Here is a 19,769-nt window from a genome sequence, read left to right as displayed (position 1 = left end):
GATTTCGCAGTTTTCTATCTCATTTAGGATTCATGTTGGAATGCAACACCTAATTCTGACAGGTTTCTATCCTTTATGATTTGCCACTTTTAGAAGTTACCTTTTACGGCAGTTACTATTTTTAGCAGGTTTCCATAAATAGCAGGTTTCGGGTGAAATGAAATAAGGAATCGAGATTCGTTTATTTTATAGGAGATGCGTTGTCAAGTGGAGGTTTATGCTTTCATCATCGAACCTTTCCCTTTCGGAAATGGGGACAAAAGTAGGTGTCTACACCAGTAATACCAGTTGATAGGGTGTTTTTCCGTCGTTGAAAAAAAAATCACCCGACCAAACAAAATTTATAAACCACTAACTAACCGGCTATATTTCTATAGCGGCAAGTATAGGGATCGTCCCAAGAGAATGAATATGTTTGACTTTTCAATCTAATGCGTTCAAAAGCTAGTTCGGATGGAAATTGAGTTTTTGAATTAATCTAAAAAGCACGAAATACAAACAAATAAAGAAATTCTAGAGATTTCGGGAATCGGCAATGGAAATTGAATTAAGGGGAGAACGAGGTGAAAACAATCATGAATATGCAACGACTTGGTGTATAGGGGAATAGAATCGAATGACGTGCTCGCCACCTCTCGGATGGAGCACGCGAAGCATCTAATCTATGGAAGAGCTTTCGCCTAATCCTAAACTAGACAACTTGCATATAATAGGAACTACTATTCACTTGCATAAAATAGGCTCACAATGTCTTGCCAAACCTAAACTATGCATTCCAATCAAATCCTAATCAAATAGTATTTGCAACTACCACTCAATTAGTCATGGATGTCCTATCACCAAATCACATTTAATCACAAGATCAATCATGAATTTCCCCAAAATTTCACCAAATTCAATCCCAAGGCTTCAACCCTAACCTCTAGACTAAAACTACTCAACTAGCATGATTAACATCAAAATTAAACTAACATTAATCCTAATCATGAAAGTAATTGAATTAATGACGCTAATTGAAACAACAATTTTCAGAAAATTCAAACATCCAAAAATTGGGGAAAAATCAAGAACATTCAAAATATGAAACTAATTCTAGAATTCAAGCATGAAATCAAAGCATAAACGAAATTAATGAAGCAATTAAAGAATGAAAGAACAAATCAAAAAGAAAAGTAGAATTATACCTTGAATTGTAGAAATTGCATCAAACTTGAAGAACAAAAATTAAGAATAAAGCTCAAAGGAAAGAGAAAAGAAATCTGAAATTTGATGATTGAATTCACTAAGAATTGAAGAATTTGAAGCAATGAATCTTAATCCTAACCTCTAATATAAGCCCTAATCTAATTCTCTCTCTAGAATTCTAAGCTAAGCCCTAGAAATGAAAATTAGAAAATGAAATTACGTAAAACTGCTTGTCGAAATAATGCTGCGAAGTTCGTATTTATAGTCCTCCGTGCAGCCGTGCGACCATACGAGGAAAGTCGTGCGCTCGCACCAACAAGAGTTCCTGCCTTCATTATGCCAATTCGTGCGCACACACAAGAACTCCAGTGTGCTCGCACAGAAGTTGCTCGATCGCACGGCCTGACCTGTTCGATCGCACAAACCATGGCTGCTGTTGCTGCGACTGTACTGCTGCGCTCTTGCTGTGATGTTGTTCTGCTGCGAGGTTGTTGGTCTGCTTGCACTGTTCTGCTCAGGTTGGTGCTGTGGTGTGATGCTGAAGGAAGCTTGTTGGATTTGTGAGCAGCAGCAGGGATTTAATCAACAGCAGCCAAGGCGAGAGCTGCGTGCATAGCTGCTGTTCTTGTGCTGAGTTGCTGCTGTGTAGCGAGCTGCTGTGGCTGCTTGTGTGTTGGCTCTGTTAGCTCCTTTGTGGATGTACTGTCGTGATGTTACAAGGCCTGAATCAAGGCACTCAAATGGGCAGCAACGAAGCTCAAGCAACAGCATAGCAACTGTTCTTGTGCACAGCTCGAGTGTACCACTTGGGCTGTTGATCGTGAAGTAGCTCGAGTGTTGCTGGCCTGCTTGTGTATAGCTGCTGTTGTGTTGGTCGTGTGAGCAACAACTAAGTTAGTTACTTCATCGCTACACATAGAAATCGTAAAGCATTTTATTAATAATCGAAAATCAAAATATTAATTCGTTAATCATTTTTACAAATCGTAAAACATATAACTCGTCTACAAGCATAATGACACATTATTAACACGTTAATACTCAAAACGACTCTTACGCAATGAGAATGCGCACAAAAGGCATATTTAGAGCAAAAACGACTAAAATATACGCAAGACGAGAAAATGTTACGATAAATGCAAAAATGAAATAAACGAACTAAAAATGATAAAACTAAGCAAAAATGATAACAAAATGCTAATAAAATGAACTAAAATCCTAAGCTAAAAGCGACATAAATGTCGCTCATCAAACTCCCCCAAGCTAACCCTTTGCTTGTCCTCAAGCAAAGCTAAATGAGAAACGGGGAGGAGAATAAGCTTATTTATTAAAAATCAAAATTACGAAAATAAGAACTACAAGAATGCACACTAACTCACTTTCGTAGGAGTTACGGTTTCATTTAAGCGCATGCAACAAGCTCTTTAAACCCCACAATCACTCATGAGGGCGAGTGGGATCTCGCAAGGGTTTCCAAAGAGAACCACCCATAACTCTTCCAAAAATTTGAATCAAGGCAAGACCTAAAAAGGAAAATAAACCAAGAAAAATGAAGAAAAGAAAAAGAAAGAAAAGAAAAATAAAGAAAGGAAAAGAAAATAGAAAAGAAAGAAAAATGAAAAATGAAACTACAAAATTCAAGAAAAGGGCCTTTATTATGGATCGAGCACAAAAGAATGCTAATATTACTAACTAAATAAACGAATGCACGCTAACCAATGTCCTAAGTCGAGTGAAGGATTCAAATTTCAAGCAAAGAGAACTAAGGGTAAGCACTTATCAATTCCCCTTCAACCGAGCATACCACGTCAAATCTCTAGATCCCATCCACCCTTAAGAATAGTGTCTCATGACGCCGCGAAGGCGTCGGAAAACAAGATTTGCAAGGGAGAAGAGAAGGTTACCCGACATCTTAGCATGACAATCTTATTCCATAAATTTGACCAAATCCTCCCTCCACCGACAAAGACTCAACTCAAAAGGGTCAAGAGGACTTTTTAGGGTGTAACGTAGGCTAGGGGTAAGGTGTGGAACAAATTTGGTAATTGGTGCTCATACCTAAAGTGAAGTGCAATGAATGAACTCAACTCAAGCAAATCGAACCAAAACAAACTCATACCACTTATTTGGGGTACCCCCAAGCTTATTCAACAACTACACTAAACTAAAACTCTTTTTTTTGAACTTTTCTTGATTTGATTTTCTCCTTTTTTTGTGTTTCAAATGAAACTTTTCTCATTGCCTTGTTTTTCTCTATTTTTGGCTTTTTCAAAACTTTCCTTTCTCTTTTTTCTTTTGCTTATTTATTCACTATATACAACATATTTCCCAAATTTTTCCATTCATACCAATATCGATCATTCCTCAACTTTGCATAATCATTCAAAACCATGCATCAAGCATCATAACTCAAAGCTTCACTATCACTTCTAAGGGTGAAAATAAAACAAAGGCTATTAGGCTTGTAATGTGCTTATAATAAATGAAGGGGCAAGGCTCAAATGGCTAGCAAATGGGAAAATGCAAACAAAAATATATGAGAAAAATAGAAAATAAAGTCCGATCCTAAACTAAAAAGAAAAATAGTCACCGAAAGAAATGCCTCTATCGTCCCCTAAAGTAGTTCGGTCGCGGTCTCGGGAAGGAAATAGTCAAATTCGGGAGATAAGAAAGTCAATGCCAATGATCCATGCCACTCAATATATGAAAACAATGTGTTTGTGCTAATTTGAACATGGTCCTCACCAATAGGAGCAAATACCACTCTCTCCGGTTTCAAGTCACTAGAGAGATCGACACCGTCTTACCACAAACCAAGGGTTCAAGACGCATGCTACCCAAAGTTCAACCAAGTTTCTTAACACCTAAATCCTAGATTCGACCCAATACATTGAAAATCGTGCAAACATCTACCAATTAGGAATAAAAGCATTCTAACCTACAAGTTCCAATTTTATTTGCCCAAATCAAGAATAATGCCTAAGAAACCTAGAAAAACTTGCCTTGACAAAGATCGAAAAGGAAAAAGAAAGAAAAGAAATGGAAAAGAAAATAAGGAAAAGAAAATAAAGAAAATCAATGAAACTAAACAAGAAATATGCACAAAATCCAAAATATTCACAAAATCAAGCAATCCGTCACATGGAGATCAAAGTAGCAATCCAAACAATAAAATCTCCCCCCAAGCTTGAATTAGGCCATGTCCTCAAGGCCTAAAACGAAACTAGGAGGGGCACAGCTACCCATCCAACCAATGCCCCGCATATATGATGCCCGACCCCAAAGAATGCAAGAGAGTTAGAATGATATTACCAAAAATGTCGTGGGAGCAAGTCCCGCAAAGAACCGTAATAACGAACGAACTCACCAAGAAGAATAGCCGGACATGGCAAAGATGGATGCAAAGATTTCCACATCAAGAAAGCTTGAGGCACAAAAACTTCAAAAATCAAGAAAAATTAGTATACATGGGCCAAGTGGCCAACACCCACGGGTTGCCTCCCGAGAAGCGCTCTTTTTACGTCATTAGCTTGACGCCTATTACCTCTAGTAAATACCCCGACAATGATCGCAATAGTTTGTCATTTGCAATGGCAAACATATCCAAGAGTAACAAGTAGGCAAGAGTCAAAAGAGAAGCAAGCACAAAGTAAAATGCAACTCTATGCCTACGGGGTGTGGGGTGCCAAGAGGAAGAAAAATCAAAAGGAAAAGTAAGAAAATAAGAAGAAAAATCAAAAGTAGAAAGAGAAAAAGGGAAAAGAGAAGCCTCATGCTCCTCAACGAACTCTTTTTGGGTGGCAAGAGAGCCAATTTCCTCAATATTGTTCAAACAAGACAATGGGGAATGAATGGAAGGTGAGAGATCCTCAAGTGGTGGGGTTCGGAGAAAATAAGGAAGTGAGATGGGAAAGGAAGGATAAATCTCGAGTTTCTTGATTCGGAAAGGGGTATGAGGGAAGGGAGTGGGAACAAAAGTTTCACAAACAACTTCACTCACATCACAAGGAGCACAAGAAATCTCAACAAGGGATTTTTCAACCAAATTCACATCATCAACTTCAATACAAATCTTGGAATCATCCAAGACCACCAAATTAGGTGCTTCACACTCAATGACATCCTCAATAGAACTATCACATCCCAAGTGAACCAAATCATTCTCAATATTCAATGGGCAATCATCAATGGGGTGAGAGTCACTTTCGCTCAAGGGACGGGAGGTGGGAGAAAGAGGAACAACCTCTAAGTTCAATACCTCACCATTTTCAACATCATTCTCATCACTAGATTGATTATCATCCTTAGCATAACATGAATCATAATCATAATCATCATCATCAATATAATTGCGACACGGACAAGATTTTGAAAATTCACAATGCAAGGAGTTTTGAGAATCAACATGGGGAGAATGGTTGTCATCAACCTCGTGAGCATTATCATTAGAAACATGAGGGAAATCATTGACATTCATGCATGGATGCGAAAAATCACGAGAATAAGCACGAGAGTCAAAATATTGAACTATAGCAAACCACGTAAAGAAAGACATGGCATATTTCCAATGCATGTCATGAAGCTCTCCATTACAATTGGATTGAAGAATCTCAAATGTTTCCATATTCACTCCATAATATATGCAATCCCTAACATCCCATCCCTTTAAACCATTAAGAGTTCCATGGATGCGACGATGTTCAAGCTCCGCATGAACTCTATTATAATACATACTTCCTCCATTTTTTAATAATTGCACCATCTTGATTTTAGCACTATTCACATATTCTAATATATTTAATTTTTATGATTTATATGTAAGGAAAAATATATTCATGTGGGATCTTGTTAGATTCGTCTCAAAATATACTTTCAAATTATCAAATTTTTATAATTTTTTAAAATGTATAATGAGAGATATTAATAGTTAAAATAGTGCATTGGCAAGCGTGAAATCCAAGATGGTGCAATTAAAAAAAATGGAGGAAGTATAAAATGGTTCATGAACAACTTGAGGAATATAGAACACTCATGACATTTTTTTGATTTTTTGATTTTTTTGTTTTCAAAGAAAAAGAAAATGAAAAATGAACTAGACTAGAGAACTAGAATAGAAAATCAAACAATGATGCCATTCCCCGGCAACGGCGCCATTTTGATAGGGTGTTTTTTCGTCGTTGAAAAGAAAATCACCCGACCAAACAAAATTTATAAACCACTAACTAACCGGCTATATTGCTATAGCGGCAAGTATAGGGATCGTCCCAAGATAATGAATATGTTTGACTTTTCAATCTAACGCGTTCAAAAGCTAATTCGGATGGAAATTGAGTTTTTGAATTAATCTAAAAAGCACGAAATACAAACAAATAAAGAAATTCTAGAGATTTCGGGAATCGGCAATGGAAATTGAATTAAGGGGAGAACGAGGTCAAAACAATCATGAATATGCAACGACTTGGTGTATAGGGGAATAGAATCGAATGACATGCTCGCCACCTCTCGGATGGAGCACGCGAAGCATCTTGTCTATGGAAGAGCTTTCGCCTAATCCTAAACTAGACAACTTGCATATAATAGGAACTACTATTCACTTGCAAAAAACAGGCTCACAATGTCTTGCCAAACCTAAACTATGCATTCCAATCAAACCCTAATCAAATAGTATTTGCAACTACCACTCAATTAGTCATGGATGTCCTATCACCAAATCACATTTAATCACAACATCAATCATGAATTTCCCCAAAATTTCACCAAATTCAATCCCAAGGCTTCAACCTTAACCTCTAGACTAAAACTACTCAACTAGCATGATTAACATCAAAATTAAACTAACATTAATCCCAATCATGAAACTAATTGAATTAATGAAGCTAATTCAAACAACAAAATTCAGAAAATTCAAACATCCAAAAATTAGGGAAAAATCAAGAACATTCAAAATATGAAACTAATTCTAGAATTCAAGCATGAATTCAAAGCATAAACGAAATTAATGAAGCAATTAAAGAATGAAAGAACAAATCAAAAAGAAAAGTAGAATTATACCTTGAATTGTAGAAATTGCATCAAACTTGAAGAACAAAAATGAAGAATAAAGCTCAAAGGAAAGAGAAAAGAAATCTGAAATTTGATGATTGAATTCACTAAAAATTGAAAATTTTGAAGCAATAAATCTTAATCGTAACCTCTAATCTAAGCCCTAATCTAATTCTCTCTCTAGAATTCTAAGCTAAGCACTAGAAATGAAAATTAAAAAATGAAATTACGTAAAACTGCTTGTCGAAATAATGCTGCGAAGTTCGTATTTATAGTCCTCCGTGCAGCCGTGCGACCACACGAGGAAAGTCGTGCGCTCGCACCAACAGACGCTGAGTTCCTGCCTTGATTTTGCCAATTCGTGCGCACACACGAGAACTCCAATGTGCTCGCACAGAAGCTGCTCGATCGCACAGCCTGACCTGTTCGATCGCACAGACCATGGCTGCTGTTGCTGCGACTGTTCTGATACGCTCTTTCTGTGATACTGTTCTGCTGCGAGGTTGCTAGTCTGCTTGCACTGTTCTGCTCAGGTTGGTGCTGTGGTGTGATGCTGATGGAAGCTTGTTGGATTTGTGAGCAGCACTAGGGATTTAATCAACAGCAGCCAAGGCGAGAGCTGCGTGCATAGCTGTTGTTCTTGTGTTGAGTTGCTGCTGTGTAGCGAGCTGCTGTGGCTGCTTGTGTGTTGGCTGTGTTAGCTCCTTTGTGGCCGTACTGTCGTGATTTTACAAGGCCTGGATCAAGGCACTCAAATGGGCAACAACGAAGCTCAAGCAACAGCATAGCAACTGTTCTTGTGCACAGCTCGAGTGTACCATTTGGGCTGTTGATCGTGAAGTAGCTCGAGTGTTGCTGGCCTGCTTGTGTATAGCTGCTGTTGTGTTGGTCGTGTGGGCAGCAACTAAGTTAGTTACTTCGTCGCTACACATAGAAATCGTAAAGCATTTTATTAATAATCGAAAATCAAAATATTAATTCGTTAATGATTTTTACAAATCGTAAAACATATAACTCGTCGACAAGCATAATGACACATTATTAACACGTTAATATTCAAAACAACTCTTACGCAATGAGAATGCGCACAAAAGGCATATTTAGAGCAAAAACGACTAAAATATACGCAAGACGAGAAAATGTTACTATAAATGCAAAAATGAAATAAACGAAATAAAAACGATAAAAGTAAGCAAAAATAATAACAAAATGCTAATAAAATGAACTAAAATCCTAAGCTAAGAGCGACATAAATGTCGCTCATCACCAGTTCCTCGACTGGACTCAGCACGAGCTTCATTCTCCGAGCGCTCTTCAACGTCAACCTCGGAATAAACTTGCTTTACCTTCCCCTCAGGAACCCGATTCTTTTCCTCATCACTAGAGGAGGACACCACGCCAGACTTCTTCTTCCATCTCCCCCCAGCCATGGCAAAGTGTAGAACGCCGAAGAGCACAGAAAAGGGTAGAAAGAAAATAAAACGAAAATAGGAAACAAAATTACCTTTCCTGGAACAGAAAACGCTGATGAAACGAACGAAGTAAGATCCCGAAGCAGATTCTCAGTGAATTTGCGAAGGTCTGAAGAAAACACTCGAAGAAACCGCTGGAATTCTTGGGAAATTTGGAGAGATTTGAGCGAATAAAGTTTGGAATGAAGAAAAGGGTGCGATATTTATAGGCCACGATCTAAAAACTGCCTAACTTCCACTTTATTCCCAACCAATTAATCAAAGACACTTCCGAGGAATCTTCTCAACACTTGTTCCACAAATACACGAATCAAAATGCTTCCTTTTGAAAAAGGGAGGGAACTTTTGGACTTCTGACAGCTGGAAACCCACCCATTTAATTCTAAATGGACCGGGTCTGGGGGCATGTTGTTTGAGCTCCCAATTGGATACCAATTGGGCCACTAAGTCCAAAGCCCAAGGGCTCTATGCAACGACATCAAACCCACTACAATCCAACATGGCTGGTCAGCCACCAATCAAGGCCCAAGGCCCAATAGCAATAAATGACCTATGGGCATTTACTACAAAAACACTATAAATAGGCCTCCAAGGCTCACACCTCAAGGTACGTCCAATTTACCGCCTTAAGACTACTCTCTAGAGAACTTCTCTCTAGAATCCGAGCATCGTTCTTACTTAGGCATCGGAGGGGCTTTCCTCGGAAACACCCCCGAGGCTAGTAACCTTGTTATTGTGCAGGTGAATTCGGACACAACTCATTCAAGCTAGCAAGATCTTCCACACATTCCAAAGGGCCTTCATTCGAAGCCCATTGTTTCAACACCGGAACAGTCGTAAAACTGATCATATTCTTTCAAATTAGTCGGTAAAGGTGTATAATTTGTAATAGTGTGCGTAATCATTATGATTTTTTGTGCTTGTAGATTGACATCGAGGAAGGCAGTGGCGGATTTAAGGGGGGGAACAAGGGGTACAACTGCCCCCATTCCTTAGAAAAAATCTGGAGGAAAAAAAATTAGAATTTCCTATCTGAATATTCTATAGTAAAGCCCAAGGCCCAAAAGACAAAATTGACTCATTTAAACCTAATTTACCCGACTTCTTTCTCTTTCTTCGTAACCTCAAGCAGTCCAGCGGCACTCACAACCAAGATTCAAGAAACTACCACTTTGACACTTTCAGTCCGCCGGTCCGGCAATCGGTGAACTGCGGCGTCTCCTTCCCGTCCCTCTATCAAATATGCAGACTTTATCTAGTAAGTTTCTTCACTTATGTTTTTCATTTTTCAATTGGTTTAATGGGTAAGTTACGAAATACGAATTGTATTTACATCATCAGATTTGTTTGATTAGAGTTTGCAAGTTTGAGTAATTTGTTTCTTTGTTATAGATTTATACTAATCAATTAAACAAGAATTTGAATCAATTACAGCTCTGTATAGTATTTAAATTATAGTAATTGCAATTTACAAAATTTTATTTTGAAATTTATACTAATCAATTTTATTAATGTAAATTGCACAAAGAATGTGAATTCAATTCGTATAGTATTTTTTACATTAACAAAATTTCAGATTTCCAATTCTCATCAATTACACATTATAAATTTAAAATTAGTTCATAATTGTATTATTAATCTACTGGGATTTTATAGTGAATAATGTGAAATTAATTTGTTGTCTTATTGTCTAATTGAGGGATTTCTTTTAACTGCTAGATTATTAGAGTTGAAATTTGCAAAATGAAGAACAAAAGTTTAGAATTCTTTTGGAAGAAAGGTGGAGGGAAGTCACAAAAATCATCATCTTCCTCTTCACCGACTTCAAAGGAATCACCAGTTGAAGAAATAAATCGTCAGGTTCCCATTCAAGAAAATAAAATTGAAGTTCTGGCACCATTTCCACCAACTATAGAAATCAACTTTGAGCTTTCTCCAATTCAAGAAAATCAAATTGATTTTTTAGAACCACCATTGCCACAAACTGAAGAATCTGAAGAAAGTAATGATTCTGAATTTTCCAATGAAGATGAAGTCCCATGTGAAACCACTCCTCAGAGTAGAGCAAGAGCTTGCGGGAGAAATGATATTTTTGATGTTGATCTTCTGCCACATGATCCAAGATTAAGAAGACCTATGTCATCTTATCATCCCAATGATCAAGACCCCGTAAGAAGAGGTTATATTGTTAAAAAGCCTTGTCAACCACGTACACATGATTTCCCTCAAACGAATAAGGGTGGTATGCTTCGTTTTAGTGTATCTTGGTATAAAAAGTATGATTGGCTCGAGTATAGTGTTCATAAAGATGTTGTCTTTTGTTTTGTTTGTTACTTGTTTAAAGATAAAACAAGTTATCCAGGAGGTGATACATTTGTCAATGGAGGTTTTAATACATGGAATAAACCTGAGAGATTGAAAAAACATGTTGGGGGGTATTGGAAGTGGCCATAATGAATCTGTAAAGAAGTAAAAAAAATTCATGAACCAAAATTTATCAATCACTCAATCTTTGGCCAAAAATAGTACTAAAGCTAGTGCTCTTTACAAAACCCGCCTCACTTACTCACTTAGATGCTTGAGATTTCTTTTGCGACAAGGTTTGGCATTTTATGGCCACGATGAAAGTGAAATGTCAGATAACAAAGGGAATTTTAAAGAGCTTTTGTTATGGCTTGCGGAAAATGATAAAAAGGCTAAGAAAGTTGTCTTGAAGAGTGCCCCAGGAAACAATCAAATGAATGCTCCTTCCATTCAGAGAGAACTTATTAATTGTTGTGCCAAAGAGACTACTAAGCTCATTATCGAAGATTTCGGTGATGAGTTTTTTGTAATCTTAGCCGATGAGTCGAGTGATATATCCCAACAGGAGCAATTAGCCCTTTGTGTGCGTTATGTCTGTAAACAAGGGAGGGCTTGTGAGCGATTTATTGGTATTGTGCATGTTGAGGACACATTTGCTTTGTCACTTAAGAAAGCAATTGAGTCCTTACTTATGGAGCATTCTTTAAGTTTGTCTAAAGTTCGTGGTCAAGGTTATGATGGAGCTAGCAACATGAGGGGTGAAATAAATGGGTTAAAAACTGTGGTTATGAATGATAGTCCTTCTGCTTACTACATTGTTTCGGACATCAACTTCAATTGACTCTTGTTGCGGTTGCTAAGGAAAATGATGATTGTATTTGGCTTTTTGAACAACTTGGTTATTTATTGAATGTTATTGGAGTTTCTTGTAAGCGTAGAGAAATGCTTCGAGTAATTCAAGCTCAAAAGGTTTTTGAGGCATTAGAATGTGGTGAAATTGAAAGTGGGCAAGGTTTGAATCAAGAGCTTGGTTTGGGGAGGCCCGGTCAAACTCGATGGGGGTCACACTACAAAAATATTTTGAATATCACTACTTTGTATTCTACAATCATGAAGGTACTTGAAATGATTGGCAAGAATCCCTTGTATGCGGATGATCGTGGGAAAGCTCAAGCTATTATGGAGAAATTTGAGTCATTCGAGTTCATTTTCATGACACACTTGATGCTAGAAATATTTGGGTATACGGAATTCTTAAGTCAATCTTTGCAAAGGAAAGACCAAAATATTGTTAATGCCATGGCTCTTGTTTCTTTGACTAAGGAACGTTTGCAAAAGATGAGAGATCATAAATGGGAGGTATTTTTCCAAAATGTTTGTTCTTTTTGTGCTAAACATGAGATTGAAGTTCCCGATATGGATGCCTTGTATGTTCCCAAGGGAAGATCAAAACGTTTCTTTGCTAAGGTTACAAATCTTCATCGTTTTCGTATTGAAATGTTTTTAAGTGTCATTGATTTGCAACTTCAAGAGCTTAACAATAGGTTTAATGAGGTGAATATGAAATTGCTACTTTGTATGGCTTGCTTGAGTCCCACCAATTTGTTTTCTCTTTTTGATGAGATGAAGTTGTAAAGACTTGCTGAATTTTATCCAAAAGAGTTCCCAACCAATGATTTGGTAAGTCTTCGGTTTGAGCTTGAGCTTTTATTGATGACATGCGAAAGGATTTAAGGTTTCGAGAAGTGAAAGATCTTGGTAAACTTTCTACCATCCTCGTTGAAACCGGTAAGCATACTACTTACAAACTAGTCTACCTACTTTTAAGGTTAGTATTAATTCTTCCCGTAGCAACGAGAAGTGTGGAAAGAGTTTTTTCCTCGATGACTATTGTGAAGAGCAAATTGCGGAATCGGTTGGGTGATCAATTGTTGAATGATTTGTTTAGTCACATTTATTGAGAGAGATCTTTCTTCTAAAGTTAGTGATGAAGATGTAATAAATCGTTTCCAAAATATGAAATCTTGTCGGATGCAACTATAAATTTTTATTTGAATATTATTAACTTTAATTAGTAATAATTTGAATTGGTAATTAAATTTTGGTATTGGATTTTTTTTTTTTAATAGTTAGTACTGTCTACAACTCCGTACCCCCATTCCCCGATTCCTGGATCCACCACTAGAGGAAGGCCATATCACTTGTTGGGAGAACAGGATTAATTACAAAAAAGGATTACCTTTTCAAAAGCATCAAGGTGTTATTAATACCTATACCCACTGCATGTGTCATTTTACCAAATTTATTGGACTATGACACAGTTGGAAGGTAGAATATCCTCCACTGATTAAACACATGATCTAGGAGTATAGCTGTCAAATAAATATTTATGGTTGAATACTAATTTATCAAATTAAGTTGCGATTTTCTATCGGAATAGTTTTACTCATTACTAGGTAGAGGTCGGATAGAATTAACCTAATCACCACGTCGATCGGCTACTCTGATGATACAGCTCTTTAATTCCTAGATACAGAAACACCACTAGGAATTAGTAGATAAAGAACCTTGGATAGAGTAATACCATACCAAGGGGAAGGGAGGTTATACTCAACCTAAACAATACTCAAAGTGTTTGATATATTTCTCATAGTATGGCTTGTCTTCTGCCGATTACAACTATGGCTATTTATAGCTTTAATTCACATACTATTACCACTACATAAATAATTCATACAAATGAAAGGAATACAAAACTCAATACTCAAAGTGTTTGATATATTTCTCATAGTATGGCTTGTCTTTTGCCGATTACAACTATGGCTATTTATAGCTTTAATTCAAGTATTATTACCACTACATAATTAATTCATTTAAATAAAAGGAATACAAAAGTCAACATTATTGTGCTACGGGATGAAGTATTCTACCGTCTGCAGGCATATGGGTGGCAATAGGGGGTGGCAGTAGGGAGGTGCTTTGTCAAATTATGTGTTATTATGTAAAATTGTGTGTACTTCCCTGCCCTTCTTCTTTTCTTTCTACATCAAAGTTGTGATTTTCAATTGGATTCTGACTGTTACCTCTTCTTTCAATATATTACATTCTAATAGAAAAAGCAGTCCGGCTATTTCACTAGACGTCCTATGGTCAGTCTAACGTAGACTATTGATCCAAATCCTCCACCGAAGTGCACCAACTATGCAGCACATTGCCTCACGCCTATCGATTCTTATGTTGATCTGTTTGAAAAGCCAGTGAAGCAAGACTGGTTTGTTGTTCACCCTCAAAAGTATACTCTCACTCAATTCTTTTCTTGTAGTACGTGTCGAGTATTTGTGAAGCTAGTTGTTTGTTCATTGTCCTTTCTTTATTTTTAATAGGTTTGAGTTTCACCTAAGAGTAAGCTTAGGTCCACATGGAGAAATAACTCTGAAATCACGAGTTAAGAACACTTATACGAAGCCATTTTCTTTCTATTTTGGTTATGAAAACTATTTGGATGATTCAGATATCAGGTATTACAATGTCTGGTAAGTGTTTAATTGATAATAATTCCAATTTTTATAAAATTACATAAGATTCTGTTACCTTATGTTAATGCTTGTCTCTATTCAGGCACATGGTATAACACTGCTGATGGTACAGTTGGAATCGTTGCGGAAAACATGTGATAACTTTTGGCGTGAAAAAAATCCATAAATTCATTTACGAAGTACTCTATATATTTTATTTTATGAAATTTTTATTGTAAGTCCATAAAATGTAAGTACAATACTTTTAAGAAATGTTTGTATATTGCTATACAACACACAATGTTTGTATATTTACAATAAAAAGTTCACAAAAAAAAATGTATAGAGTATTTCGTAAATAAATTTATGGAATTTTTTTATATTCCGTTGTAAAAGATCAAACGAATAAAAAAGATATTTGTGAACCTATAAATATTTGTTTTGAAATAAATTTTCCTATAGAATACTCACACAAAGGGGGAAAATGAGCATTGAACACTTATAACGATTAAGAAATGAAAGAAATATCTTAATTTTAAAATGAGAAGCACTAAAGTGGTAATGTTTGTAAAACACAAACATACTTTAAGATCGTAAATACAATAAATTTTTTCATAAAGTAGTTACGAAGTATTACAAAATTGTGTTTTTTTTAAGATAGAAAATACCCAAAAAAATCCTAATTAAATATCATTGTGCTCTTTTCCTGTTACATAAAAAAGGAGGTGATCAAATTATTTTAACACATTGATTTCTATCATTTTCCTTTCCTTACAATAAATTTCCAACATACTCTACATTTTTCTAGCTAAGATTTCCAATTTAAGTCATGTTGTTTGCTCTTAACAGATCATTCTCTTTTCCCAAGTACACTCTATATTGTTGGTGAAATCCCAAATCAACAAAATATTGAAAGAATAGAGGATGCGGATGATTCTAGCTCAACTTCGGACAATGGGGATGACTCTAACTCGAGTTCAGACAATGGGGATGACTCAAGCTCAAGTTCGGACGACTTTTTTCTCAATGTATCACCCTTACATATCCCTCAAAATGAGTAGAGAGTTGTTGAAATGGATTTGGAATTAGTGGAAGAACGAAGAGAACGAAAAGGAATACAGATAAGACGCAATACTATCACCATCTGTGCGGAGGTAGGTAGCTAGTTTGCTTATGGTTTGTGCAAGCTTTGGATGATTGGGAGTACATGGTTATTATACTTTTGGCTGACTTGAGAGGCAGCAACGAAGTGTGTAAGGAATCATATCAAACACAAACACACATAAGGAGATGAGAGAAAGTGGAGAGAGTTGTACGGAGTTTTCAGGGCAGTCATCGTTAAACTGTCTTTTGCCGGAGTTTCAACTGTGAGATCGTGCTGATTTTTGGTCAGCTTGTTGGGGATACATGGGGAATCATTTTGAATGATTGGACCGTTGTTTTGAGCTCTAGGTTGTCTGTGGTTTTAATTGGACAGAACTTACAAATTGAGTGATATTTTTTTAATCTCTTTGTTTCTTAATTGTTAATCTCTTATGTATAGAAGTGTTGATGGGTAGTGAACCTTTGTATGTCTGATTGGGGCTATGTTTCCCTTAATGTTATCATAATAAGAGAAGGTGACAAGGGTGTATTTCTCACAAGTCTCGTGGTTTTTTTTTTTGGCAATTAAGTCTCGTGGTTTTTACTCTATACATTGAAGGGGCTTTCCACGTATAATTCGTGTGTGTTGATTGCATTTTGTTCTTCCGCGTTTTATTATTAGTTGATGTCCATTATTGGTTGATTTCAAGAAAAACTTACGAAATCCATGAAACAAAGAAGAAGCAGGGAGGTTGAGTCGAGATCGGAAGAACAAATAGCAGAATTGTAGGAAAAAACGAGCAGAAGTGAAGCGTAAAATGGAAGAAGAAGAATCGGCGCGAAAAGATGAAAAACTCAGGCTTCTCTCTCCTGCATGTGAACAGTGTGTTATGAAATTGAAAATGAGGAGAAAAAAGAAATGGGTTTTTAAAAGGATCCGGTTTTTTGACACGCGACCAAAATAATCCGAACTTGACCCGCGAACATAAGTTGGTATAAGGTGGTCTTACAGGAAAGACCTACACAAAAGTTTGTGTTTTAATTTTTAGGTGGTAAAAAGTTTTTTTTTTTTTTTAGGTGGTAAAAGACTTTTTTTTTTCGAGAAAGAACACAAAAATTAATTAAAGAAGAATAACTCAAAAATTAGGAAACTATGATATCCACCAAGGAGTAATTTTAAAACTGCCATATGCTTACTCCCAATTACTGAATTATACACCCGAGAGTACTATCCAAATGGTCCTTCCGAGGGTAAAACGCAACGAATATATAACAAAACGCGCGCGACATAGAACGTTGGGTAACATAATATAACATGTGAAACGACATACGTAACATACGAAATGAAAACAAAGTAACATAGCATAACTGCCAAAATTATAAGTTTAAATAGCCTTAAAATGAAGAAAAATTACAGTAACGCTTCATTTCCATTTCAAAGCTTTCTCTCTCCTCTCCACTTTTTCACTCCACAATTGTCACAAACCGCCATTTTTGGAGATTTTTAAGCTTTCTCTCACCTCCCCATTAATATTTCTTAAAAGTCTCATCTTTTACATTTCTCCTCGCAATTTTTGAAGATTTCTAAAGTAAAATGGAAGAAAAGTAGCCTGAAAAACATCCAGAAAACAAGGAATTCAAAAGTACAAGGTGAGTAACACTAATTTCTAAATAATTACTCCCTCCGTCCCGGAATACTTGACCTGTTTTCCTTATCGGGCCGTCCCTTAATACTTTACCTGTTTCTAAAAATGGAAATATTCTAACAATATTATATTATTTCTCACTCCACCCCTATTAACCCACCTACCCCCTACTCCATACAAAAAATAATTAAAAATTCAACCCCTACTCTCCCCTAACCCCACCCCTTTACACATTTCCCACTAACTACATTAAAATAATACCCCACTATCAACTACTACCTATTAAATTAAATAAGTCAATTCAAGTCCCTTAAACTCTGTGTCGGTCAAAACGGGTCGAGTATTCCGGGACGGAGGGAGTATGTATTTTCTTCCTAATATTTGTTCATATTTTTGAAATTTTTGACTTACATAAACCCTCATTTTTTGGGGGGTTTTTTTTATTTGTACAATTGTAGTTCTGAATAACTTGAAGACGATGACACAATTGCATCATGAATTAAAATCCAGTTCGTAATTTTCGTCAATTTATAAGCTAATATGTTTTCATAATTTTGTACTATGCATGTTATTTTTGACATAATATATGTTACTTTATCTTGTACTTATGTTATTTATTGTATATTCGATGATACATAGTGTTATTTATCTTGTGTTATTTATGTTACTGTGTATATTACATCATTATTATTTTGTGTTATTTCACTAGTGGAAAAAGGCTTATTTGCATCCCCGCATTTGCCACGCCATTCTGAACATGTGACGCAAATGACAAATTTTAGCATAAAATTTAGTCATTTGCGTCGCAGATTAGTAAAACTGCCAATTAACTCAATCAAGTGCGTCGCAGATTTACTAATCTGCGACGCAAATGACTTTGGGGGGCATCCTAGAGTCATTTGCGTCGCAGTTTAACAAAGCTGCGACGCAAATGTGTTTTGAATTTTTTTTTTCGAATTCGCGCTCACGCTTAATTGCTTTCAAGCTTCATTCTGACTTAGGTTTTGCTCGACAAACAACCAACACTGCTTCACTCCCAAACGAAACCAACACCAACACTGCTAGAGTCTCACCGGCGGCTTCACCCTGCCGTCGTTGCTTCACTGCCGCCTTCCGTGCCTTCCGCCGTTTCTTCACTGCGCTGCCCCTTCACTGCGCTATACTTCACCGCTTCACTCCTTCTTGCTGTACTCCCTTTTTAGAGCCGCCGCCCACACACTCACTCCTGCCGCCCACGGCCACTCACTCCTTCACGCCGCCGCCCACTCAGCCGCCCTTGTTCATTGTAGTCTCTCCTCTCTTAGGTATTGAATTTTAATTTTGATATTTATTGAATTTTAATTGTGCATTTTAATTTTAATTGTGGACATTATAATTGAATTTTAATTATGCATTATAATTGAATTTTAATGGTTGATATTATTTGTTGAATTTTAATTGGGTACATTTTAGGATTTAGGTTTTGTTGAATTTTAGTTGTAGGTTTTGTTGAATTTTAGTTGAATTTTAATTGGGTACATTTTAGGATTTAGGTTTTGTTGAATTTTAGTTGTTAGGTTTTGTTGAATTAAAAGTTATGAAATGAAGTTTTGGGTATGAAATGAATTTAGGTGATATATGAAATCATGTTTTGGGTTTGCTACAAAATTTTGGATTTATAATGATATGAATAGCCTAGTTTATATTCTAACCTTTGACAAAATTTGGTCTAGTGGTTGAAAATGGATCGGAGTTGGATGTATGGTAGTAAACGATTTTCTACAAGGTTCTTACAAGGGATTCAAGAGTTCATTAAGGTTGCCTTGAAACATCAATCAGAACATGAATCAAGTTTAATTCTGTGTCCTTGTTGTGATTGCAATAATTCAAGGGGGTATCGGGATATTGATGATATTGTTGATCACATAGTTCGTCGCGGTTTTAAGGGTAACTACACGACGTGGACATGGCATGGTGAGAGCATAGATCATGGGGCAAGTTCTAGTATGCCGAGCTCGAGTCAGCATAATCATTGTGATAATGGTGATGATAATGAAATTGAGGATGATATTGGTGTTGAAAGTGAGGAAGAAGAGGAGAAAGATAGGATAGATGATATGATGCATGATGTGGAAGACCATCATTTCGTTGAGCGTCCCCATATGTATGATAGTATAATCAAAGCTTCCGCAACACCATTATATCCTGGTTCTACACAAACTGTACTTGGTGCCGTCATCGAATATTTCAACTTAAAGGTGGAAAACGGTTGGACCAACAAGAGTTTTTCACAGTTTTTGGAGGCCACGTCTGGTAATCTTCCTGAAGGAAACAAACTTCCAAGGTCTAACTATGAGGCCCAGAAGCTTATGTGTCCTTTGGGTATGGATTATGAGAAGATACACGCGTGTCCAAATGATTGCGTGTTGTATCGAAAGCAGTATGCAAATCTGCATGAGTGTCCAAGATGCGGATTGTCCCGTTACAAGATCGTGGAGAATGATGCAACATCAACTAAGAAGAAACCTTCTCCGGCTAAGGTG

General features: G+C 36.5%; 2 protein-coding genes across 2 annotated transcripts; both read left to right on the top strand.

The window, feature by feature from the left end:
• The first annotated feature begins 11,181 nt into the window (after positions 1-11,181).
• Positions 11,182-11,844, top strand: LOC130462942 (uncharacterized). The gene has a single exon (XM_056831934.1). It carries the CDS (start codon positions 11,182-11,184, stop codon positions 11,842-11,844), a length of 663 nt encoding a protein of 220 aa, XP_056687912.1.
• A 101-nt stretch (positions 11,845-11,945) lies between these two features.
• Positions 11,946-12,638, top strand: LOC110792159 (uncharacterized). Its single transcript, XM_021996970.2, has one exon. The coding sequence runs from the start codon at positions 11,946-11,948 to the stop codon at positions 12,636-12,638; it is 693 nt and encodes a 230-aa protein (XP_021852662.2).
• The last annotated feature ends 7,131 nt before the right edge of the window (positions 12,639-19,769 follow it).

The sequence above is a fragment of the Spinacia oleracea genome, chromosome 6, assembly GCF_020520425.1.
Source record: "Spinacia oleracea cultivar Varoflay chromosome 6, BTI_SOV_V1, whole genome shotgun sequence".
Lineage (NCBI taxonomy): Eukaryota > Viridiplantae > Streptophyta > Magnoliopsida > Caryophyllales > Amaranthaceae > Spinacia > Spinacia oleracea.
Note: the sequence above shows the minus strand (reverse complement) of the source record. Positions and strands in the feature narration are given on the sequence as shown.

What these genes read in the sequence shown, in the direction of transcription:
- LOC130462942 (XM_056831934.1), top strand. Translation starts at nt 11,182, where the DNA reads ATGAACCAAAATTTATCAATCACTCAATCTTTGGCCAAAAATAGTACT.
- LOC110792159 (XM_021996970.2), top strand. Translation starts at nt 11,946, where the DNA reads ATGCTTCGAGTAATTCAAGCTCAAAAGGTTTTTGAGGCATTAGAATGT.